The sequence below is a fragment of the Macrobrachium rosenbergii genome, chromosome 5 (genome assembly GCF_040412425.1).
Source record: "Macrobrachium rosenbergii isolate ZJJX-2024 chromosome 5, ASM4041242v1, whole genome shotgun sequence".
Lineage (NCBI taxonomy): Eukaryota > Metazoa > Arthropoda > Malacostraca > Decapoda > Palaemonidae > Macrobrachium > Macrobrachium rosenbergii.
In genome coordinates, this window is record NC_089745.1 from 41,984,081 (window position 1) to 42,011,639 (window position 27,559).

Genomic DNA, 27,559 nt, shown 5'->3' on the forward strand with positions numbered 1-27,559 from the left:
AATGTTTGACATCAAAAGGCAGACTATGGAGTTTCCCCACTCTCTCTGAAGAAGCTAAGGCCTGTAAGAAGACTGTGTTGAGGGTCCAGTCAATGTCCAAAGACCGTCACAAAGGTTCATATGGGGCAAGAGTGAGACTACTTAGTACCATAGTCAGGTCCCAGTTAGGAGGTTTAAGTTCACTAGGAAAACAAGACTGTTCAAAGCTTTTGAGAGCATGGAGATTTCCCAAGAGGAGGAGAGGTCCACATTTTTAAATGTAGAATAAGACCCAAGGCTACCCTGTAGCCTTTAATGGCAAAAACAGAAAGATTTTTTCTGTCCATAGAAAAACAAGGAAATCAGCTATCTGTTGAACTGAAGTTCCGACTGGAGAGAGCCCCGTTGACAACACCAATCACAGCAGACAGCCCATTTTCCCTGGTACACGGCTGAGGAGGACCTTCTGAGAAAGCCAGACATCTCTGCTGCCGTTCTGTGAGAAAAACCTCTCGCTCGCAGGAGATACTGGATAGTCTCCAGCCATGAAGAGACAGGGACTCTACTGATTGATGATATCTCTCTACATGAGGTTGGCAGAGGAGACTGTGACATGCAGGAATTTCTCTCAGAACTGCTGACAGCAGAGTTAGCAGATCTGGGATCCATTCTGCATGAGGCCACCAGGGAGCTACTAGGGTCATCCTGTGATTCTGAGAAATCATAACTCTGTTCAAGACATGACGGATCAGGCAAAAGGGAGGGAAGGCGTAGACTTCCAGATTGTCCCATGGATGTTGCAGGGGGTCCTCTGCCACTGCAAAGGAATCTGGAACTATCAAACAATAGACCTCTAGCTTCCTGTTGAATCTTGTTGCAAACAGGTCTATCACTGGTCTCCCCCCCAGATGGAAGCGCATGTCCGCTATCTCCTGATACAGAGACTACTCCGTCCCTACAACCAGAACCTGGTAACTTACGTTTGTTGGCCACTACATTCCTCTTGCCTGGAATATACCTGGCTGAGAGGTCTACTGAGTGATCGATCCCCCACTGGTGCAAAAGTACCATCAGTGAGTGACGTTGTCATGACACTAGCCCCCTTTTGTTGACATAAGCCACCACTGTAGTGTTGTACGAAATCAGAACTACGGAGTGACCCACCACTCTTTCCCAAAACTCCTGAAGTGCTAGGAAAGCTGCCTTCAGTTCCAGCACGCTCATATGTAGTTGCTTGTCCTGAAGACTCCACACTCCCGAAGTCGGGAGATCTAAATGAGCTCCCCAACCCTCGTATGAGGCGTCTGAGAACAGATCAGAGAGAGGAGGAGCAAAGTCGAAAGGTAGTAGATATCCTACCTGAAGAACATCTACTACCCACGGCTCTGCTCTGAAACTTTGCCACGTAGCCCAATGGCTTGCCAGGCATCCCCCCACACTGGTGGCAGTGAGTTGAGAGGGGCGCCTGCTCTATCGCCTACTTCCTCTTGCTCTGCCTCTACCTCCTCTTCCCGATTTTGGAAGAGCGAGGCTGAAAGGGCTGATACTAGGGAGCTTTCTTTGGTGTTGACAGAGCAGGTTCAGTGGGCCTGTTTGTAGAATTTGCATTAGAGGTCTTCTTGGGAGAAGGTTGCGGTCTAGGTCTTGAGGTGCTGGGGTGAGAGGGTCCGGCAGATTTTGAAACTGACTGCTGAACGAGCCGGTAATTATTATCTGCCCCACTTTTATCAACAACAATGTCAAGCTGATCCTTGGGGAAGAGTGATCGGGAGTTCAAAATATCCCCATTCCTCAAAGCTAACAAAAGGCCAGTATTGACAAATCAAGAAACCTTGGCGAGGGCTGCATCTCTTCTCTTCAGTAACAGATTGGCCCGAAGGTTGGAATTTAGCTGAGTAAGATACGAGATGGCCTTCGCACCAGATTGTACCAGCCTGATACAATGGGCACTATCTTCCATATCTCCTAATACCGTGGAAGAAATTTTTGCCACTGCTGTTGACCACAAATCGAGCCAAGAGACAGTCTGGAAAGCAGAAGAGGCAGTCCACTCCAAGGTGGCTGCTTCCTGAGGGGTGAGAGAAGGACTTTCTGCCTTAATCTGATCCAAAGTCAGCCCTGGTCCTTAACGAACCGGATCTGGACTGACTTGTCTAGATTGAAGAGCTACATTAGGGGTTGCATAGATTGAAGAGCTACATTAAGGGTTGCATAGAACCTTTTATGGAGAGGAAATAGAAGAGGAAGAAGTTTGAATGTTCTGCTGTATCGAAGAGAATTATCCCGACCCAAGATCAGGGAATTCATATGAATCAGGACGGAATCCGCATGGCTCAAACATGGTAATTCAATAGATGTCTTAAGAGTCCTTTTCAGGTCCAAGCAAGGCCTCTATACCTGTAGGGGGCAATCAAAGTAGTTGTCACAGCTTCATCAGACAGATTATTGAGCTCACGAATGAGTTCAATAATCTCAGCATAAGTAGTGATAAATTCCTGATTCTACAAATCTTCTGCCTCCTGGCCACAGGGATCCCTATCTGTTCTATCTATTGGATCTGAAAGGTTTAAAACTAGAGCAACGCCCTATCCAGCCCTAACACTCTTTTGGAGGCTAGAATGCCTTTTGATGACGAGGGAAGCCTATACAGGCAGTCCTCAGTTATCGGCGGGGGTTCCATTCCCAACAGCATGACAATAACCAAAAATCACCGATAACCGAAAATCGGCGATAATAGCACCAATAACCAGGAACCAGAGCCGATAAATGGGGATCAGCAGTGCCAATAAGTGGGGATCAGCACTGATAACTGGGGATCAGCGCCGATGACCAGGGATTGGCGCCGATAACTGGAGATCGGTGTCAAAAATCGGGTTATCGTCATCACTAAACGAGTGCCATAAAACCAGATCGCCAATAACCGAGGCTGCCAATAACCAGGGACTAACTGCACTGAGATGTGTCTTGCTCATAGGGGCAAGATGCAGATTTCCCATTCTCATATGATGGATGTATCATTCCGCGGCCCAGAAAGGCTAACGTCACATCCACGGCCGATCGAATCCGAACGGTGATCACGGTCTCTCCTAGGAGATTGCGATAGAGAATAACAGGAGACATTGACAGGCGAGTCTGCAAGACCGACCTATTTGGCGTAATTACACAGACGTTTCTGTCTTCACGGATGTGTCTATCAACACGTCCTTGTGAATTGGAGCCATGATCATGGAACCTCCTGGGAGAGCATGAACAAGAGCGATGGTAAGACAGACATTTATTGGGATGAGAATTGACAGGACTTCTGGAACAACGTAGTCTTACAGAATGGACGTGAGAGTAGTAGTATTAAAGTAGTTTAACCAGACCACTGAGCTGACTTTCAGCTCTTATAGGGCTGGCCCAAAGGATTAGGATAAAATACCACATAGGATCACATGCTCATACTGTAACTGACGCATAATAAATACATTTACTCATGCTTCCACACTAAAAAGGTACATTAAAATTCCTATGTTAAGTAATATTTAAAAAAAAATTTAATTTAAATTCGTGCTTTTATTATTTACTTATTTTTATATTTTATCTATCAAACCACAGTTCCTCATGAACAACAAAACCGGAATGACTGAAAATGTCAAAGATTCTGACAAAATTTCATTTATTGATTTATTTCCAAAAGCTGACAGTCGCTGTTGGTCATACTTTGGACACTCACACAACATGTCTGACCATTATCATCACCACACACTGAGCACTCGGGAGCCAGGCCACGTGGGCTGCTCATTAAGTGCCCATGTGTCAGACAAGTATGGCCTATTCTGAGACGTGTTAGAATTACCTGTGCATGTCTCTCTCTCTGATATGATGAACTCCATTTTTTAACATTAGCTTTTATTTGTTTCAATTTATTACTTTCAGGTTCTTCATCCCATACACTGTATATTGCCATTTATTTATGATACCCATTTTTTTGTTTGTTACATAATCAGTAATAGGGATATTCACATTTGATCTTGTCATGTGAGTTGCTTCTTTGGCTGCTTTGTCTGCATCTCCATTTCCTTTGATCCCTATATAATTTAATTTGTTGTACTATATTATTTTTTTATTTATAACTCTGAATAGCTTCTATAGCGCTTCTCGAGTCACTAAAAATCACAAAATTATTGAATGATGTTTAATTATTTTTATAGCTGATGCAATTCCACACAATTCTGCTGTAAATACTAACGCATTATTAGGAAGAGAGAACTGATAAGTTTTGTCTTGGGACACTACAGCATATCCCACTCCATGTTCTGATTTAGATCAATCTGTATATATTGCGTACTGTGGACCTTTTCGGCTTATATGCTCTATTGTATCTTGTCTATGGTGTTCTGGTGTATAAGAGTTACTTTTTGATAAAGCTTGAGGTGTGTGCAAATTCTCATTTTATTCACTGTCCAGGGAGGAGGTGATTTTACCATTAAAGGCACTTGTATATTTATGTTCAGTGTGAGAACTCCAGCGCGAAGCCACATCCCTCGCAGGTGAACGAGGACAAGGAGATGAATGAAGAGACAAGGGCCATCGTTGAATGGGAGATCAATGAGGAGACAAGGGCCATCGTTGAATGGACTTACAAGGACATGTCAAATTCTGGATGTAAGAGAGGGGACTGCAGGACCCAGATGGAAGGGGCAGAACCGTAGATGAATCCTCTACCCAAGATTTCTTGATAGGAGCCATGTCACATTTCCTTCAAACCTGCACAGGACGATCAGGGGAAGACAAAACCACCGTAGTCTTTTTCTTGGGAAGACCGCTAAAGGGTTGAAAGATGAACGGACACGACACATCAGCACCATGAACACATCTGCAAGCAGAAGACACACATACATGTTTGGAAGATGACAGAGAAACAGAAATGGTCCTATAATTCCTCCGGCGAGGAGCAGCAACAAAGTCCCTAATCCTCCCACGTCTGACGGGGGGACCGGACATGCAAAGACGATGCTGAGGACAAAGAGGGAGGTCTGCGCAGCATACGCAGTATCCTCTTCAAAACACGTCTGTACCTCTCATGGAAAACGATGTCAACTCTGTCCACCACAGCCTGAACAAAAGCCTGGAGCCAGAGCAGGGAGAGCCGCTGGACTGGAAACTGTCAAGGGGGATGATCTGGGACCAGTAGAAGACGTCGCTTTAGCAAAGTCGACACGCAAGATGACGCGCAAAGTCGACACATGATGATGCGCAGGGAAGTCTGATGGCAGACACGGTGGACAAGGAACAGCAACGCTCGACCCAGAAGAGCAATGGGCAGGAGGATTGGTAACTGTCATGGCGGCCAACATGGGAAAGCGAGAAGACATGAAGTGGGATAACAGGCAAACCTAAGATTGGTACCCCTGATAGGCCTCACGAGGCCCAAATGCTCGATGTCTTCTGCGCATCCAATCCTGAGACAGTAAAACAAGATGTAGCTGCCTCCACCCTCCTGGGGGGGGGGGACATTCTCCCCCCTACCCCCAAAAGAGAGCAGGGGCAGCAAAAGGGATAAATCTCCTGACCCCTATACTGAAACTTCCAAGGGCGAGGCCATGGAAGAACGGGCAGGAGTAAAATCCTCTAAAGAAGAAGAAGGAACTGGAGGAAATTTTGACAAGGAAGAGGCAGAACAAAGGGGAGCTTGAGAAGCATCCATTGAAGGAGGAGAGAACCCTTCCCAAGATGGTGCCTCCAACTTCCTCCTATACTGCCTCTTCTTGGCAAAGATCCTCCATTGCTAAGGAGACCAAGAACGACACTCAGGGCAAGAATTAGTTACATTACAAGTGTTAGACTTGCATCTACTGCAAGAAGAATGAGGATCAGTCTCAAAGAGGCAAGAAAATGAGAGCAAGAGTAGTTAGCTACTCTAGGACATTTCCTCTGAAGCTTAGGAGAAGGCTTAGATGTGCTTTGGGTTTGCATAGTCAAAAGCCAAAACACACACAAAAACACAAAGAAAAACACTACAGTAAAGAAAACTCAATGCATCATGGGGTTAGAAGAGGTTGGGAGTTGCTTCCTCGTTCATCTCGATGACTAATCCCTGATGCCACCAATTCCCTGCATCACAATTTTAATGGGTTTTTACAGGTTTTCAGCTGGTACTAGAAGATTTATCCTTATGTTAAGACCCAGGGTTGTTCAGCATATGAACAAGAATACTTTGTACACAAGTTTCCAAACTGCACAATACAGAAGTATACAGCCTTACAGAACTTACCGGAGGTCCAATTGATGAATTACAGAAGTGACATTCACAACTTGATGGAGGTCGAATATCTGACATGGATGAAAGAGAGAGCTTGGAAGTTGTTGAATCTGGCTGTGAATTAGCCGTCACTCCCCGATTTCCAGCACAATCACTACAAGGACACTGACTAACTCCTTCTTCTCCTATTAAGAGACATGATTAAAAAAAAGGTTTATTTGTAATACTATAAAGAAGTCGGCTAATACAAACAAACATTAAACATCACCATATGGAATATTAAGTAAATGCTTCTTTTACTTTTACAACATTTTGACAATATCAACACCCCAGCAAAATCAAAACATTCTATAAGATGGAATTAATCAGAGTACCATTCTTCGTAGCTTGCTCCTTCTGGTGATTTCGTTGCTGTGCTTTAAATTGTTCCCAATCAGCTAAAAGCTGTCTTCGACGGGCACTTAGGGCTGCTCGCTCAACAGCATAGTCTTGGAGAAGCGCATCAGCACGCAACCATACAGCTTCAGCTAGTGACAACGTGCGGTGAAGGGAAGCAAGGCATCCAATAACATCTTCACCTCCTGGAGCACCACTCAGCTAAAGAAAAAGTTTAAATTAAAAAGTTTTTAATAATAAAGTGCACAAATAATTTTCAATACTAAAGTGCACAAATACCAAAGTAATTCTCCATTTATTAGCAATGTAACCCTACACAAAATTTTATATATCATACAAAAACCAGGGAACAAAAGGCCTATGACAAGACACAGAACCATCAAGCAAGAAGGAAGAACGTTTAAGTCTCAGGCTGTAACTGTGCTTTATATACAAACCAAGTAGGATATCTTACCTTTTGTTTACAAATATTGGTGTAATCCTGAACATCCGGTTCAGTGAGGATTGTAGCATGAAAGATATGCATGTTGAGTGTGACCCAATTAAGCTTAAATCTGCTGAGATGTTCTGAATCAAGGCGTTCCAATGCTGGATGAAGAGCTTCACATACACTCATCACCCACTGATACGAGTCACACACACCTAAAACAAAAAGTTTTTACGTTATCAGATACCATAAATAGCCAAAAATTGCTTGTAAAATATAATGAAAAACTAAACTAACATGACTGCAAACAACTATGTTAATGCTTATTCTCCTCCTCCATCAGTACTTTGTCTCAGAACTATCAAATAAAAAGTAACAATTTATTATTCCAAAAATAAGTCTCTAATATACTATAAAATAAAGTCACTAAGTATTTAAGAGCATAACTGCTTACCCACACTCACTCTATCTTAACTAAAGTCCACTGAATGTCCATGATCCATAAAGTGTGGCCAAGTGGAAAAAACAGTGCAGCCCTATCTATTAAACTATTTAAATACTCACCTTGACATTAATCCCTTGTACTGTATGTCAGGGAGGAAGCATCAAGGTTAGCAACTCAAATGCTGGAGCTCAGTTTACCCTTACAGGCCAGGCAAAAATTTACATTAAGAAAACCTATAAACTGGGCAAACTTTAACACTGACCAATTTAAAATTATATATATATATATATATATATATATATATATATATATATATATATATATATATATATATATATATATATATTTTAAATTGGTCAGTGTTAAAAAGTTTGCCCAGTTTATATATATATATATATATATATATATATATATATATATATATATATATATATATATATATATATATATATATATATATATATATATATATATATATATATATATATAAAATATATATATATATATATATATATATATATATATATATATATATATATATATATATATATATATATATATATATATATATATATATATATATATATATATATATATATATATATATATATATATTTTATATTATATATATATATTTTATATATATATATACATATATATATATATATATATATATATATATATATATATATATATATATATATATATATATATATATATATATATATTATATATATATATATATTATATATATATATATATATATATATATATATATATATATATACATACATATATATACATATACATATATATATATATATATATATACATATATATATATATATATATATATATATATATATATATATATATATATATATAAATATATATATATATATATATATATATATATATATATATATATATATATATATATATATATATATTCAATTCAATGGAAAGAGAATGCATGGTAAAGAATAATTTTTTTTTAAATTCCTATACCTTCCCAAGTTGAAAGGGAATGTTTCCAGCTGTCTTTTCCAAGACACTCCTAAAAATATGCTAATTTTGGCTTGTTATATAAATGTTCTTTCTAATTTTTTAAAATTTATTTTGTAACATTACAATGACAGCTCACACAATATCATAACAGATAAGAACTAAAACCAGTAACAATCCCTGCGTATATTTATGGTAAAATATTTACGAGATGTACTACTTTGGGATGTGGAGATGTGGTACCTTTTAGTGAGGTATAAATGTTTTTTCTGGCATTTTTTGGGGATCAAACAGCCCTGCTGTCCATTGTGGATTAAGCATGGGGTCCACAGAACATTGCAGGCCCAGGGTAACAGGGACATGCCAGCTTGTCTCTGTTTTTTTTTTTTGTTTTTAGGAGGCAAAGCAAGAACAGGTGGTTAAACCAGTGAGACCACATCAGTCAGTTCCTTATCCAGCTTACTGCTTGACCTCTTCACTGGAAGCAGCAACATAGTGTGCAGTATCTGCATTTGCTGACCGACAACATCCACTCCTTTATCACAAGTGAGAATAAATGGGACTGAGGTAAGCTGTTGCTGGCTGAAAAATCTGAAGACATATTGGTGGGACCATTAGCAGAATGCTGCTTGTATACTCTCTTTTGCACAATGTGAAACACTGGTTTATGTCTCAATTCAAGCATACTGAACAAGTTTCCTGTAACAAACACTGTTTTTTCAGACAAGTATAGGTAAGTCCAGGGAGGACATAAAAAGAGCTGCATACCCAACCTAAAAGCCCTTGATATGTTCATGTAAAACAATAACAGCTACAACAATGTCTTTACCAAACCATAATCAGTACTCAATGCAGACAAAATATCACTATCCAGTTCTAGCCAAGAGAAAGAATGTGACACAGATCTTCATAGAAATACTATGAAAAACCTTAAATTAGTCAAAAGAATAATTCATCACAAAATATTACACAATTTCCCAATTACAATCGTTACACTGACGCAAAGATTAGTCTGAACCAAATTCACTAGGTCAAAATAAAGATAAAATTCAGATGAACATTTTTTCCAAATAACACTTGACACTTTCCAGGGAAGGGAGGAAAACAAAAATAGCACCCAAACACCATTACTTATCCTGGATAATTGAAAGCTAAAATGAATGGAGTATGCACAGTCAACCCCCCATATTCATGAGGGTTAGGTGCCACAACCACCCGCAAATACTGAAAACCTGCGATGCATTAAAAATGCTTAAAACTGTGTATTTTAATAGTTGAAACCCCAAAGACCCCCACTAAAAATGCTTATAACTGCCTATTTTAATTGTTAAAACACCAAATATACCTTAAACTATCATCCTAGAATACTTTAATATTTCAAAGTCATCTTACAACATTACCCTTAAAAACATGGCTTACAGCCACGTGTGAAAAATGGCATTTTTATAATAAAATAAAGTTTTATATACAGTCATACCCCGAACTTATACGAGGTCAAGTTCCAGAACCCCTCGCGCAAGGCGAATTTTCGCGTAAGTTTGGCACGGTCTCAAAAATGCTAATAAATGCTTTCTAAAATTTAAACACTAAATATGACCCTAATCATGTTCCCAAATTATTAAGCTAACTTTTAAATAAAATTAAAATTACTGCAATTTCATTTAAAAGTCAGCTCAATCCATTACCCTTAAAAAAGAAATAAATGGTTGACATAAAATTAGAGCGTTGGAAGAGAATTTCTGTCTCTCTCCCCTTCCGACTGATCTATTTTTAGAAATCTTCTTAACCTCTTTTTAATAACTTCTTTATTCTACGTCTCTTTCTCTTTGTTCTGAAATGCTTTTTCATGAATGAAGTGTTTTTTATTTGGACTAATACAACTCTTAGTTATTATGTCTCTATGTTTTAGAACATATCTGCCTCACTAGCGCATTTACACTACATACACCATACAGGTAAAATTAGATCAATTTAAACTATCTACTGTACACTTAAAGACATACAGAGAAATAAGTTGTAAAAATGTGTGAGCACTAACTATAAGAGAGAGAGAGAGAGAGAGAGAGAGAGAGAGAGAGAGAGAGAGAGAGAGAGAGAGAGAGGTTGTCCTTACTTAAGAGAGTGAAATTATTTATGAATTATTATAGAGAGAGAGAGAGAGAGAGAGAGATTATTCTTACGTTAGATACCAAGACAGAAATTTAGTATTAAACTAACTTTGAAATGAAATTAAAGTTACTGTAATTTCATTTACAAGTTAGCTTAATATATTACCCTTAAAAAAAGAAATAATTGGTTGACATAAGAATATAGGAGAATGTGAAGATTAGTATACTATTTCTCTCTCCCCCCCATTCCACCGATCTATTTTTAGAAGTCTTCTCAACCTCATTTTTAAAAACTTCTTTATTCTGTCTCTTTCTCTTTGTTCTGAAATCCTCTGTGTCTCTATGTTTTAGAATGACGCATTTACAGTTTGTAGACGGTCCAGGTAAAATTAGATCAATTTAAAGTTATGTACTGTACAGGTAAAGACATACAGAGAAACAGTAATACATAGGTTGGCTAACTACGCATGAGAGAGAGAGAGAGAGAGAGAGAGAGAGAGAGAGAGAGAGAGAGAGAGAGAGAGAGAGAGAGAGAGAGAGAAAAAAAAACCTTTGACCCGCTAATTAGCAACACTCACCCTTCTTGTCATGTTAAAGTGACATGTCTGACAGCTTTGCCTCCAAGCTTCTCAAAAGATGAGGGAAAGATATTTGTTTGTTTAAAATACATATCACATATGAATTTTGTAATTACAGTTATATTATTATTATTATTATTATTATTATTATTATTATTATTATTATTATTATTTGAAAATTAGTACTTATTATTAGGTAAAAAATTTATTTATCATACAAAACAAATAAACATATATATGTACCATAAAAATTCTTTCATCTCAGTAAAAGAGAGAGAATTATTACTTTTATTATTTAATGTTATTTAATTTACACACAAAAGCTTGAAAACTTATAAATTGCATAAAAAATTAAACAAACACTTTTGCAGGGTTTCTCAGTGCTGTATTCGCAAATAATAGCGCCTCTGTGAAAAACTCGTGTATGACGATTAGTTAGGTTCCAATGAAAAGTTTGCATCTGTGGATTCGCGCAACTCGAATCGCAAAAGTTCGGGGTATTACTTTACTTACCAAGTAATTATATTGCTATAGTTTTTAATTATCGCAGCAGCTTAACCCTTAATGGATGGGAATCCTCATACAAGTATCTATAACAAGTTTTGGGTGATGGACGGGAATCCTCATATGAGTATTAATATTACACGCCATTCGGTTTGGGTGAATTTAGCGGGAAAAATGTTCATAGCACTTCAATGGGCAATAAATGACTTATGGCAACTATTTAGCTCTGCTCGGGAGAGACATCAATCAGTATGCCTTGAGATTTCAGAGGGGATGTGCTGCCTCTCTGCTGCTCCAGGACATCTTTTTATTTATTTGCTCATAAATATAACTTGAGATTGCTGATGGTTTTAGTTCTTATCTTTTATGATAGTATATCAGCTATAACTGTAATTCTGCAAATAAAAGTGCAGAGAAATATTAGAAAAGACATGTATACCTCACAAAAAGTTACTCCATCTCCCTATCTCAGTACAGGCAGTCCCCAATTATCAGTGGGCTCAGTTATCAGTGATCCAGTTTTACAGGGCTTGTCTAGCAACGAAAATCGGCACCTAACAGAGGTACCGATTTCCAGCTATCGGCGCCGATAAGCGCAGGATTTCCATTTATCAGCCAGTTTCGCTTATCGTCATTGCTGTTGGAACGGAACCCCCGCCGATAACTGGGGACTGCCTGTAAATCTCTTAAATATTTTACAAAAAATATACTCAGAATTTGTTACTGATTTTAGTTCTTATCTGTTATGATATTGTGTAAGCTGTAATTATAATTTTACATGCATAACTTGGTAAAATTAACATATTTTTACGAGTGTTGTGTAAAACAGGCCCCACACGGGGTTATAAATAGTCACTTTTAACTTACCATAGATGGTAGGAAATGTTTAGAATTTTTTTCTTACACCATGTGCATTTGCATATCTTCCTCTTTCCATTGACGTGTTTTTTCTTTAATTGGCCATCCTTAAAGTTTGCCCGGTCTCGGGGTTTGCTTGATATACCAGGTGTTTCAAAATTAGAGCCCCCCCTCCACAGAGCAAATGGAGAGTTATGAAGTTTTCTGCTATAGCCTATCTCCAAGTACATTATTTTAAGTTCCTATTAAGCTATTTTTCATCTGACATTTCTTGTATTTTCAGACTGAGTGACAGAGTTAGATACAGCCATGGCTAACAACTTGGAGGAAATCAGATGGATTGACAGAATCCGGACATAACCTTCAGAGAGGCGCATCCTTTATTTCATGTTCCTGGATAGCTAAGTACATTAAAAGAGATGAATCCTTCGTTAAAAGAAACTGGAACAAAAATCCATATGACTGTCATCGCGAAAAGAATGAGAATCTTGGAAGGCCTGAAGTCCTTTCTCAAGAGTCAAAAGACATCATAGCTGAGGCAGTGGGTAGACCAAGAAAGTCTTTACGTAAATTGGCGCTTGAACTAGAAACACAAAGAGGAAAGAAGAGAAGTTATACTGCTGTATCTCATGAGTTGAAAAAATCTGGTATCAAGCCATTTCATGTTATCAGCAAGCCCAACATCACTCAGCAACAGAGAGAAGACCGTGCATGGTTTTGTGGTTCATTTTTCTTAAAGATTGGGATGAAACTGACTTACTCCATACCGCAGCATCAGATGAATTATTCATTTACACAGTCAGGAAGCCAAACCATAAAAATGACATCATTTGGGCAGCAAAGTTGGATGATATCAGCGATGACGAGCGCTATCGCCAAGTTGTGAAATTTCCTGAATGTCTGGGAATTTTTCTCTGTTTCACAGCCAAATGGCTAATGTGGATCATCAAAGAAAAAGGAGTCATGGAATGGCGAATACTTCAGAGAAACTGTGCTTACTGGTGGAGTATTTCGTTTCCTCAAAGATCCTGAAAATGTGTTATCTGTTGAAGAAGTCACATTTTTGTATGATAAGGCACCATGTTTCAAGGCTCTTCAGACACAGGAGCTGCTTCGAAACAGTGGTATCGATTTCTTCTCGTCAAGTTAATTTCCAGGTAGCTCCCCTGACCTTAATGTGTGTGAAAACATTGGTAGTATCTTAAAGGATCGTGTTGAAGCGCGCACAGTGAACTATGATGGTATACCAAGCCTCGACGACCTGCGAAGAGAGGTGACCGAAGTGCTCAGGGAAATGGAGTTTGAGTCTCAGCTTTTTTGCGATTTGCTGGAATCATACCCCTCAAGAATGCAGGCTGTAGTACAGGCAGATGGAGGCCACACAAAATATTAAATACTCAGTGAGAAACTTAAATAAATACCTGTTCTGAATTACTTTTGTTTTTGTCCTTATTAATTTTAGTTTATGCTGTAGAGGGGGGGCTCTAATTTCGAAACACCCTGTATATTTAGCCCATCCCTTAACCCCTTACCAGACTAACCTGAGATATCTTGTGATCAGTGTTCTAAAAATTTTGGACTTACCACAAGACATCTTGTAAAACAGTTAAATGCTAATATGGGACTAATATGAGATGTCTCGTGATCCACAGTGTTGTTTTAAGGCTTCTTTGAGATATCTTGTGCTATATCATACGTTTGGCAGTGGTACTTGCTGCTGGAAGTCGTGAGTTATCAAGAATGACTTTTTGTTTTTTCTCGCTGACTACACGTCATTAGTAGCACTTCCTTGGCCATCCTGGTCGTTTGTTTGTTTGTTTTTTGGTTCTTTTTGCCAGTTTTTAGGTAAGTTTGGTTGTTTTATTTGACATCTTAGACATTGTATATGTTATATTATTGATTTATTACGTTGATGTCATGTCTTTTATTAGTCTCTTGACCATTTTGTGGTATGTCAAGTAAAATTTTTTTTCTTTTACGCCGAGTACGCACTATTACTTGCTCTCCGGTGGTGACTTTCAGAATCTGTTTGTTTTGTTTCTTCTTTTCAACTGTTTTTAGGCAAGTTTGGTTGTTTTATTTGTCATTTTAGACTGTTTATATGATATATTATTGATTTATTACGTTGATGCCGTGTAATTCGTCAATCTCTTGACTTTATTTATTTATTATTTTAGCCCAATTATGGCAAGTTACCATAACGACAGTGATAATGAAGGATCATTTACTGATCTTGAAACGTCTATTTTCAAAATTACTAAAATTAAGCATACGAGATATCTCACAACAGACCAAAATAAGTATAATTTGTATGAGATAACTCGTTAATGACCATAAAAAGGTCTCAAATTGAGTTTCCAAAAATCACTATTTTACATAAAATAATCATAATTTTATGTTGAAATTAAGAAGTATAGTGTCTAAACAAATTATATTTTCAATTAATTAAATAAAACAACTGGAATCTTTTTTGAAACATTATGTTAAAAAATAGGTCCTTTAAGAGGTTAAGGGTTAAAATTTTGAACTTTGCAGTAGCGTTTCTATTGTTTTGGTGTAGATACCCAGCCCTGCCCACTTTCGGGGAAGAATAGGTACAACACACTGGACAGCTCAATTCATTTGTGCCCTATGTCCATGAGAGGGGAGGAAGGAGGGCTCCAATCATGTGATTACTTGGTAAGTATATATAAAAATGAAGTTTTCATAATAAAACTAATATTGTAATATTTACCTGAACACCTGAATTCGCCCTTAATCCCACTAGCCCGAACAACTCTCAATTACCCATCCCACTAGTGGGAATTTTAACAGCTAGCGTTACCAATGCTGCAGGTAAAATCTTGTCACTTGAGCTACCATAACAAACAGTTGGCAATGCTGACACAGGTGTGCACCGACATGCCCCATTTTCATCAAGTGCTTTATTCAAGGTCATCAACTGCTTTATTCAAGGTCAAAATTGAAGTGGGGAAAGGAGGGTGGGAATCATTCAGGTGTTCAGGGAAGTATTACAATATTAGTTTTATTTTGAAAACTTCATATTGCAATACACTCCCTGAACACCTGAATTCACCCGATTAACAACATTTAGAGGAGGGGGGATCAATTCCAAGCGGCCGAAACTGTCTTCTCTTGCCTTGACATTTATCAAAGGACTTAGGTCACTAATGTCTTGACTTGCTGACAGATTCAAGCCTCTATGCCTAAAGACAGAACTTAGCATGGCTCTGTAACCTCTAATGCAAGGGTTCTCAACCTGGGGTTTGCAAACCCCCAGGGGTTCACAGGAAGGTTTCCAGGGGTACTTGGATGGTTGACGAAAAAGTATTTTAAATTGCAGTTCCGGTTGAGGGTGGAGCCATGGGGACGGTTGCGACTTGCGAGGACAGTCAGTCTGCTAGCCGCCAGGCACTGATGCACATTGTAGTTGTTGCCCGTCTCCAGCACTTTATTTACTTAAATGAGGTATATTCATGATGGTTTTATTGTGTAATCTAATGAATATTCTTATAACGGCATAATAATCGATAATACACCTGTATGTCATATCATACATATGGCTTTGGTTAAAAAAAAATGTTCTTTTTTACAATTTCAGATATCATTATGGCCTCATCAGCGAAGAAACAACAGTACGATGAAAGCTACATTCAGTATGGATTCACTGCCATCAACAAAAATGGGTGTGAATTTCCAGTGTGTCATGCCACAAGGTTTTATCAGTGGAGTGCATGAAGCCTAGCTTTCTCAAGCGCCATCTAAACAGTTGTCATCCAAATGTTAAAAGTAAGAGTACTGCTTTCTTCAAGCAAAAAGAAGAGGGATTGAAGCGAGCACGCCTTGATCGTTCGGGACATATCAGTCAACAAAATGAAGCTGGGTTGCATGCATCCTACATGGTATCACTGAGAACTGCACAAGAAAAGAAACCTCACAACATTGCACAGAAATTAACCGTCCCTTGCTGTAAAGATATAATACGCTGTGTTATTGGATGTGATGCTGAGCAGAAGGTCAGATCAGTACCCCTCTCAAATGATACTGTTCATCGACGAATAGTAGGTATGTCTGATGATGTCAAACAACAAGTGATAGCTGAATTAAAGTGGACATCTTTAGGAAAATTTGCAATCCAACTTGATGAGTCTGTGGCTGCTTGTGCCCAACTCCTGGTGTTTGTACGATGCGTCAGTGGTGAAGATTTCAAGGAGAATTTCTTGTTCTGTCATACCTTAGATTCGACAACAAGAGGTGATGACATTTTCAACGAGGTCTCAAATTTTTTTGAGAGAGAAGGACTGTCCTGGAATAACGTATGTGCATGCACAACTGACGGAGCACCAGCAATGCTTGGCCATCGATCAGGGTTTCAAGGAAAAGTGACCGAGGCGAATCCTAAAACAAGGCATCTTCATTGTATGCTTCAAAGATATGCTATAGCATCTAAAACTCTACCACCTGGGTTACGATTAGTACTTGATGATGTTGTGCACATGGTAAATACCATCAAATCAAGTGCCCTAAATACACGACTACTTTCCCTGCTGTGCCAAGAAATGATATTTTAATGATAAAATAAAGTTTGTTCATACTTACCTGGCAGATATATATATAGCTGTATTCTCTGTTAGTCCGACAGAATTTCAAAACTTACGACACACGCAGTGGGAGATCAGGTGGTTAGTACCCATTCCCGCCGCTGGGAGGCGTGGTATCAGAACCATTCCCATTTTCTATTCAGATTTTCTAGTGCCACTGTCTCCTGAGGGGAGGTGGGCGGGCACTATGAATATATATATCTGCCAGGTAAGTATGAACAAACTTTATTTTATCATTAAAATATCATTTTGTTCATGAGACTTACCTGTCAGATATATATATAGCTGAATACCACCATTGGAGGTGGGTACAGACAGAATAGGATTTTGGAAAACACACTACATGTAGGTGAAAGATACTTTGGTTCCTTACCTGTTAGCATAGCTGACTTCGTGATTACTGTCACCCAAGTCCGCTTCTGCTTAACTAGAGTCTCCAGCAAGGGTGTGACCTGTATAGCTGGTGAGTTCTAGATGATCTGTCAACGGGCGTGACCACAATGTGACTAGACCATATTGACCATACAATGAGGGCAAAGCAGTAAAAACCAACCACCTGACCAAGCCTAACTAAGTTAGGATAACGCAACTAAAGCTAACGATTGGGAAGTCCGCCACAGGCAGTCGACCTAACAACCATAAAAAACACTATCCAACCATTTTCTATAGGATAGGATGAGTGTCATCCCCTGCCCCAAGGAAAGTATCTCATGAAACGTATGGTCCTAGCGAGAAGCAGTTCTCATATGTCGTCTTCACATCTCTCAGGTAGTGTGAGGCGAACACAGAGTTGCTACGCCAAAATGTGGCACCCAGAATGTTACTGAGTGACATATTCTTCTGAAAAGCCACTGAAGTCGCAACCGCCCTCACCTCGTGAGCATTGACTTTCAGAAGTTTAAAATCAGTGTCATGACAGCATGAATGGGCTTCTTTAATCGTATCCTCAGAAAGAAAGCCAGAGCATTCTTCGACATAGGTAAGTCCGGTCTCTTTACGGAACACCATAAACTATCTGAGGGACCTCGACTTTCCTTCGTCTTGTCTAAGTAGACTTTGAGAGCCCTAACAGGGCAAAGGACTCTCTCTGGCTCTTGAATTAGGATTTCAGCCATACCCTTGATTTGAAAGCTCTTGGGCCAAGGGTTAGACGGGTTTTCAGTTTTTCGCTAAAAGGAAGGGCTTAAAGAACAAACTGCGTTATGTCCTTTAAAGCCTATATGTCTACTAAAGGCTTGCAGTTCACTAACCCTCTTTGCAGTTGCTAGAGCGGTTAGAAAAATAGTCTTTCTAGTAATGTTCCTCAATGACGCAGAACTAAGAGGTTCGAACGAACTGGACATCAGGAACCGTGAACACAACATCCAAATTCCAAGAAGGAGTCCTTAGTTTGAGGCACCTTCGAGGTTTCAAGGATCTGAATAGATCGTGAAGGTCTTTGTTGTTAGACAGATCCAAGTCCCTATGCCTAAAAACAGATGATAGCATACTTCTATTTCCCTTGATAGTCGGGACTGCAAGTTTAACATCACTCCTCAGAAATAAGAGGAAGTCTGCTATCTGGCTCACAGAGGTCGTGGTAGAGGAAATGCCCTTCTTTCTACACCATCTCCTAAAGACGGTCCACTTTGATTGGTACAAATTACTGGAAGAGAGTCTTCTCGCTCTGGCAATAGCTTTCGCCACTGGTCTAGAAAAACCTCTCGCTCTGGCCAGCTTCTCGATAGTCTGAATGCAGTCAGACACAGAGCGGGGAGGTTTTTGTGGTACCTCTCGAAGTGGGGTTGTCTGAGTAGATCGACTCTCATGGGCAGAGATCTCGGAAAGTCTACTAGGAAGGACATGACCTCTGTGAACCATTCCCTCGAAGGCCAAAACGGGGCGATTAACGTCATCCTCGTCCCTTCCGACGATGCAAACTTCCTGATGACTTCTCCGATGATTTTGTACGGGGGAAAGGCATACACGTCCATCCCCGACCAATCCCAAAGAAGAGCGTCCACTGAGAGAGCTCCTGGGTCGAGAACAGGGGAGCAGTAAAGAGGAAGTCTCTTCGTCTTGGAGGTTGCGAAGAGATCTACCAAGGACGTCCCCAAAGCTTCCACAGTCCTTGACACACCTCTTGGTGTAGGATCCATTCGGTCGGAAGCAGTTGTCGCTGCCGACTTAGAAGATCCGCACGGACGTTCTCACGCCTGCAACAAACCTCGTGAGGATCGTGAATATTTCGGGCCTGAGCCCACAGAAGGATGTCCTTTGCTAAGGCGAACAGGGACCGAGAGTGAGTTCCTCCCTGTTTCTTGAGGATATGAAAGGGCCGTGGTGTTGTCCGAGTTGATCTGGACAACTCGGGTTCGTGACTCGCCCCTCGAAGAAAAAGAAGGGCCAACTGAATCGCCCCCAATTCTTTGAGGTTTATGTGCCAGGACACCTGTTCCCCTCTCCAGGTGCCCGACACTTCTTCCCTCCCCAGTGTTGCTCCCCACCCCGAGATGGACGCGTCGGAAAACAACACTAGGTCGGGGTTCTGAAGTTTGAGAGAAAGGCCTTCTGCCAACTTCGATGGATCGAGCCACCACCGAAGGTGATTCTTTACCTTTGGCGAAATACTCAGAGAAGCTTCCAGATTCTCCTTGTCGTGCCAGTTCTCTGCAAGGAAGAATTGAAGCGGTCTGAGATGCAGTCTCCCCAGGGAAACAAACTTCTCCAGTGATGAAATGGTCCCCAGCAGACTCATCCATTCTCTCACCGAGCATGTTTCTTTCCTCAGGAAGGCTGAAACTTTTTCTAAACACTGAAGTTGTCTTTCTTGAGACGGAAATGCTCGAAAAGCCACTGAATCCATCTGAATCCCCAGATAAACGATGGACTGAGTCGGGTCAGGGACTTTTCAAATTCACCAGAAGTCCTAGGGATTTCGTCAAGGTCAAAGTCGTGTGGAGATCCTCCAGACACCTTGTCATTGACGAGGCTCGAATGAGCCAATCGTCCAAATAAAGAGAGACTCTTATTCCTCCAAGGATGAAGCCATCTCGCAACATTCCTCATTAAGATCGTGAAGACCATAGGAGCTGTGCTGAGCCCGAAGCAAAGGGCCCTGAACTGGAATACCTGTCCCCCGCAGGACAAATCTCAGGTATTTCCTCGATAGAGGATGTATAGGGACGTGAAAATAGGCGTCCTGGAGATCGAGAGAAACCATCCAGTCGCCTGGTCTTAGGGCTCCCATGACCGACTGGGACGTCTCCATTACTGAACTTTTCCTTCAGAACGAAATGGTTCAACTTGCTGACGCCCAGAACTGGTCTCCATCCCCTGACTGCTTCGGTACCAGAAACAGCCTGTTGTAAAAGCCCGGGGATTGTAAATCCGAGACCTGCTCCACAGCTCTCTTCTCGAGCATTTGCTCGAGCAGGTCGAAGAGAATCTGCTGTTTCTCCTGTTGATAGGATGGCGACAGATCTATGGGATTGATTTTAACGGAGGCAATACGAGGAATGGGATCTTGTATCCCTTTTCGATGACTTGGAGGGACCAGTTGTCCGTCCCTCTCTCTCTCCAGGCTCTTGCAAAAGAAAGGAGCCTGGCTCCTACCGGTGTCTGAAGGTCCACGGAGTCATTTCTTGCCCCTGGTCTTAGAAGGGGCTCTACCTCTTGAGGGACCTCTTCCTCGAAAGGACGATCTAGAGGAGGGTCCTCCACGAAAGGGCTTCTGAATCTTGGAAGCCTGCCCAAGGGAAGAAGTCGAAGGGGCTGCAGGACGTCTAGAAGACTGGGCCAGGAGGTCCTGAGTAGCCTTCTCTTGCAAGGTGGAGGCCATATCCTTGACTAAGGGTTGGGGAAAAAGATGGCTAGAAAGCGGAGCGAACAACAATTCTGCCTTCTGAGTAGGAGAGACCGACTTCGCCGTGAAGTTGCAGTAAATGGCTCTCTTCTTTAAAAGCCCCGTACAGAAATGGGCAGCCAGTTCTTCGGAGCCATCCCTAACCGCCTTGTCCATACAGGATAGGACGCTAAACAAATCTCCCAGGCTAATGGAGTCAGGGCTACGAGCCTGTAAGTCCAGGACTCCCAGGCACCAGTCCAAAAAGTTAAAGACTTCTAAAGACCTGAATAGGCCTTTCAGATGGTGATCGGTCTCAGATAAAGACCAGGACACCTTCGCTGATGAAAGGAGAGACCTTCTGGGAGCGTCCACAAGGCTGGCAAAATCCCCTTGAGAAGAGGAAGGAACTCTCCAACCAACCTCCTCTCCTGTCTCGTACCAAATTCCTGCTTTTCCACTCAATCTTGATGGAGGCAGGGCGAAAGAAGTCTTGCACTGGGCCTTCCTGGAGTCCATCCACTCCTGAACCTTGTTAAAGGCCCTCTTCGTAGAGAGAGACGTCGCCATCTTCACAAAACCAGAAGACTTTTGTGATTTAGACGAGGTTAGCTGCGAGGGGGGAGGGCGAGGAGCAGAGGGTTGAAACTTGTCCCCAAACAAGTCTTTCAGCAGCCTAGTTAAGACTTGGTAGTCTGCAGAAGCTGAAGAAGAAGAGGACTGATCCTCAACTGCAGGATCCGAAGCGCAAGAAAGCTCTCCTTCTTCCACAGGAGCAACCGAAGGGGCAGGAGAAGAACCAGGAGGACGAAGTCCTTGCAGACCAACATGCAAAAGGGACTTCTGCTTGGAAGAAGTCCGAGAGGGGTCGCGAAAGTCTCGGGCAGAAGAGTCAAAATGAGAGTCCCGACGAGTGTCCTGACGAGAATCCCGACGAGCTTCTTGACGAACGATCCGACGAGAGTCCTGGTGAGAGCGAGCAGCGAGGGAGGCGTCATGCCTCGCAGCAAGAGAGGCGTCGTGCGAGCAGCAAGGAGGCGTCTTGACGAACTGCAAGGGGGCGCCCTGTCGAGCAGCCAGGGAGGCGTCATGATGAGCAGCAAGGGAGGCGTCATGTCGAGCAGCAAGGGAGGCGTCTTGCCGAGCAGCATGAGAAGCGTCATGCTTAGCAGCATGAGAAGCGTCATGACGAGAAACAAGAGGGTCGTCGTAACGAGGGGCGTCAAGCCTGGCAGCATGAAGCGCATCAGAAAGCGGAAATTGCGATCCCTGCCGAGACCAGTAAAGCGCTGAGCAACAGGACTTCTAGCGGGCGGTGACATGAGACGACGACGAACGTGGAGAAGGAGAAGGGGAAGGTTTGGACCTCTTGATCGGCAGCCGGGAATCCTTCCGACGACGACACGCATCAGTCTCCTTCTGGGCCATTAACGAAGCCAATTGCTTCTGCATGCCTAGGAGCAGCTTACGAGTAGGAGAAGATTCCTCCTCAGGAGAAGGACTGATCCTATGAGAAGAAGAGGGGAGGGGATGCCTTCTTCCTTCTCACAGGGGAAGCAACAGCCTTCTTTCTGGAGCTAACGGAGCGCTCAAAAGCGTCATCGCCTGATGACGCCCTGGTCCTCTTCTGCGGTGGATGGCGTCAAAATCCTCCGGAGAAGAGCGAAGAGCGTCACGAGAAAGGGACGTGAAGCGCCCCTTCTTTGAAGCTTCTCTTCAAAGGGCGAGAATCCCGAGATTTCCATTCCCGACGCGGGAGGAGGAATCGGGGAAGAGAAGCAATCTTAAGGATTCGTGCCCGAGCACGATCCTTGGCAGCCTGGGAAGCGTCATCAGGACATGCCGAAGGGACGCCAGATCGGTGGGGGTCCGTAACCCTCTTGCGGCTTTCGACTTGCCCACTCCCTGAGTCCTGGGAGTCCGACAGAGGTCTAGACCTAGAGGTGTTATACGGCCCGATCTGACGCCCCCTCCACAACACAAGGGGACAGACACTATCACTGCACTTCACAGCACTTTGAAGAGCGAGCATATTAGCTTCCAAGGTACGAATGGAAGACATAATAATCGCCAGGGCATCACCATCCGCAGACACAACCCCAGGGTTAGGGGGCAACACCACAGGGTTAGGAATAGCTACGTCTACAGGAGGGTTAACAGGTGAAAACACACTACCCTGACTCCTACCACTTCTGGAGGAAGACCTCCTGATCCTATCTCGCTCTAGCTTTCTCACATACGAATCATAAGTCCTCCAACTAGCATCAGACAAAGATTCACACTCCTTGCATCGGTCATTCAACAAACAAACATGCCCTCTACAACCCGAGCATACAGTGTGAGGATCTACCGAAATTTTCGGTAGCCTCACCTTACAGTCTTGCACACGGCAAACTCGATAACTAGAAGAACTAGATTCAGACATCTTAATCCCAGGAAAAAACAAAGCCAAATCCAAAACAATCCACAATAGCGTATGCCTAGCCACAAGTCCAAGTCAAAAAACCAAAAATCAAACAAATACTCAAGTGACAACCAAGTTTTATCCGAAATCCAAGACGGAGGTACTGAAAACAAGTGTTGACAGTACCGGCGACAGAGAAAATCTGAATAGAAAATGGGAATGGTTCCTGATACCCGCCTCCCAGCGGCGGGAATGGGTACTAACCACCTGATCTCCCACTGCGTGTGTCGTAAGTTTTGAAATTCTGTCGGACTAACAGAGAATACAGCTATATATATATCTGACAGGTAAGTCTCATGAACAAATTAGGAAGTAATCATGAGGTGTTACTCTTTCACAATGAGGTCCGCTGGCTGTCGTGGGGAAATGTGGTAACAAGAGTAGAATCACTAAAGGAGCTCACTGAATTCTTCAAATGTGATAACAACACAGTCACTTAAGTTCATTCAGAAACTGTCAGACAGCCAGTGGCTTCAGAGGCTGGCCTACCTTACCGACATATTCTTGCGGCTCAACTCATTGAACTTGTCTCTCCAAGGCCATTTTGCCACAGTGATTGACTTCATGGACAAATTAAGGTCATTCACCATGAAGCTGGAGCTTTGGGAAAGGAAGGTCAAAGATGGAAATCTGAGCATGTTTGAAAACCTTGATGAGGCACTTGATAAAAACAAAAACACTGGATATCTAGATGCGGTGCAGCTTGTGCAAGCACACCTAGCTTCTCTGCGAATGGAGTTGCAGTCTTACTTCCCCAAACTGAGTGAACTGGAATCAAAATTGATTAGAAACCCATTCATTATGCATGTGCACCTTCTTCCAGATAACATGCAAGAAGCATTCTTAGAGTTGATGAATGACTGTTGCAAAAGATGCATTTGAAACACTTACCCTGACCAAGTTTTGGGTGTTGCAAAAGATGCATTTGAAACACTTACCCTGACCAAGTTTTGGCCGAAAATGAGTGAGACTTACCCTGTTGTATCTGATGTTGTTCTGAACTCTTTGCTGATGTTCCCTAGTACTTACCTATGTGAGCAAGGATTTTCAATGCTGTTGAACATGAAAACTAAACATCGACCACGGCTTAATGTGGAGCATGACTTACGTGTGTGCTTGTCTAATACCGCTCCTTAAATTGAGAACTTGTTTGCAACAAACAGGCACAGCCTTCACACTAAACTTGACTAACATTCAGTATATACTGCTTGGTAATGAAGTAAATACTGTTTCACTCCTGTATGTGTATCACTGAAAGGTGCTTGTAATATTCATGTTTCTGCTTAATAAAGTCATTAAACTTTAAAATCATTTAATAATGTCATTTGCAGTGCCATTGTATATTGAGTTAGTCAATATATTACCATTTTATTTGGTGTCAGCTTATTGGGGGCTCGGGTTGATGGTCTTCTAACTCGGGAGGTACTTAATGGGAAAAAGGTTGAGAACCCCTGCTCTAATGGTTGACATAGCTAAGTCTCGAGAAGACTTCAGGAAGAGCAGAAAGTCTTCGCTCCGTGTTAGAGTGGTTTCAGTAGAAGCAACATTATGTTTTTGACACCAGCTGCGGAAGACTGCCCACTTGGCCTGGTAGAGCCTAGACAAAGACAGGTGTCTACACTTTGCAATCTCTGCAGCTGGTCTTGAAAAGCCCTTCACTCTGACAAGTTTCCTGACAGTCTGAAGCCTGTCAGAGTTTGAGCAGATAAGCCTTGGTGGAATCAGTGGAAATGTGGCTGTTTGAGTAGACTTAGACTCTGAGGCAGAAGTCTTGGGAAGTCCACCAGCAGCCTGAGCAGGTCCAGGAACCACTCTTGCAGCCAGAATGGAGCTACAGGGGTCACTGATGTATTGCTGTGAGAAAGAAACTTGTTTACAACTTCCCTGACCATGCTGAATAGCGGGAAGGCATATACGTCCAGGTTTGACCAGTCCTGGAGCATGGCATCCGTTGCCCATGCCAGAGGGTCCATGGCTGAAGAACAATACAAGAGGAGGAGATGGTTCCTTGACGCTGCAAACAGGTCTATCGACTGCTTTCCCCATGGTTTCCACAGGTCGGCGCACACCTGCGGATTCAGCGTCCACTCCGCGGGTAGAACCTGTCCGCAGTGACTTAGCTCGTCTGCTAGGACATTCACCTTGCCCTGGATGAATCAAGTAACAATTCTGGTGCAATTTCCCTGTGCCTAGAGAAGTCCTTGGCTGCCTCATAAAGGGAGGAGGAGTAAGTACCTCCCTGGTTTCTGATGTAAGACAAGAGCAGTCGTGTTGTCCGAATGGACCGCTACTGTCCTGTTTAAGGTCACTGCTGCAAATGACTGTAGGCCCAAATGTATTGCCTTCAGTTCTTTCACACTGATGTGAAGTTCTCTCCCAGAAACTTCCATGTTGCCTAGAAGAGCTCCCCAACCCAAATCTGCTGCGTCTGGGTATAAGGTTAGGCTGGGGTTTATAGGAAGAAGCGATTTCCATACTAAAAACCTTTTGGTTTAGGGAAGAAGTGATTTCCCTACTAAAAAACTTTCTTTTGAAAGCCACCACCAAAGGTCCTCCTTGACTTCAGGTGTGATGGGGAAAACAAACGAGTCTGGAAGAGTTTCCCTGTGCCAACTATTCTTTAGGAAGAATTGAAGTACCTTTGTGTGGAGTCTTCCTAAAGGTACGAACTTCTCGATGGACAAGTGTGCACCCAGCAGACTCATCCATTCATTGGCCAAGCAGGTACTGTACGCATTTTGCTGTGCTTACATTAATATTAATATTGGAAAATTAGTAAATCATTCTTTTATCATAAAAAATTTACTTTGTCATGAAAGTAACATGAAACTACATTAATTAGTAAATATTTCTCGAAGGAAAAATCCACAAATTACAGAATTTTCCACAGAAAAACCTGCAAATTCTGAACCACAAATAAGCAAGGGCCCACCGTATTAATAACGTAAAATAGAAAAAGAATTATTGGCAAATGAAACCCTTCTAGAAAACAGAGATTGGATGCTATTCTAAACTTGCAAAGAGAGACAGACTGAATCTGGTTCATTTGAAATGTTGCCCACGCATACACAAACAGGAATCCTCTACAATACATACATACGAACCAAACAGCTACTGACTAAGGATAAAAATAAAGAGCAAACGTGAGACAAAACTTAATGTAAGAGCGGAAAGGCAATAAAGCTATGATCACAAAAAGTTCAGGATAGTGGTTAAGCTGGGATCAATTCTACATGGAATAAGGCACCTTATGATTAATGGGTTGCAATCAACAAAGAAACATATCATGCAGTAAAGCCATATAAACAGGAAACTTTCATAAAATAATCTTAATCACCAGTACTATTAACACAAAATTCATCAGCACAAAATGAACGTCACAGGGAGGCACACCACATCTTCAAAAAATACAAAAAATGTGGGCCTCACCTCAGATATCCGTTCAAAAATTCATCATTTGTGATACCAGTCAAACTCAAAGTTACATTACAATTTCTGGTGAGTAGGAAATACTTTACAATGCAATATAATCTTAAACTATGACAGAGCAATATTGACTGTTACTGTACCTTGAATAAATGATGCTGCATCTTCAGCAGTAGGATTATCATGAATTGTAGCCAAAAGACGAACCTTTAGTTCTATGCACAGTTCATGGGCAAGATGGCTAATTCGAAGGTATAATTGATGAGCATCATGAGACATCAACCTGTAATATTTATGCAAAATAATTTCCAACATCTACTTACCTATTTTATACAAGCTAAAACAGTGGGCACAATTAATTCCTTAAACCCACATCTATATTTATTATATAAAATGACATCTACCACCAACTGGCATCTTGTCCCATCGTAATTTCCATTTCAGGCCTAAGATGAAAACCTTTAACTCAAGGAAAACTCTGCGCTGCCTCCTGTCATACAACATCCACATTCATGCTCCTTATTATTTCAGTAGGTGGGCTCCCCAATCATGACTCGACTTATCCATAAACAATGTCCCCAGGAGAGAGGAACCAATGGAAATCCTTCAAGACATCAAACACCACTACTGGATAACTGTCCAGAAGACACTAACAAACCCAATTTCTCAAAATGTTGTTGAAGTGACAGTAACCTACAGCA

General features: G+C 41.5%; 1 protein-coding gene across 1 annotated transcript in view; it reads right to left on the reverse strand.

Moving 5' to 3' along the window:
• LOC136838714 (uncharacterized) overlaps window positions 1-27,559 on the reverse strand; it is a 71,495-nt gene that overhangs the window by 23,661 nt on the left and 20,275 nt on the right. Inside the window, exons 3-6 of the mRNA XM_067104138.1 lie at window positions 27,002-27,141; window positions 7,074-7,261; window positions 6,598-6,820; window positions 6,236-6,408 (exon numbers count right to left, since the gene is read on the reverse strand). Coding sequence (XP_066960239.1) covers window positions 6,236-6,408; window positions 6,598-6,820; window positions 7,074-7,261; window positions 27,002-27,141 — 724 coding nt within the window. The remainder of the gene's footprint in view (window positions 1-6,235; window positions 6,409-6,597; window positions 6,821-7,073; window positions 7,262-27,001; window positions 27,142-27,559) is intronic.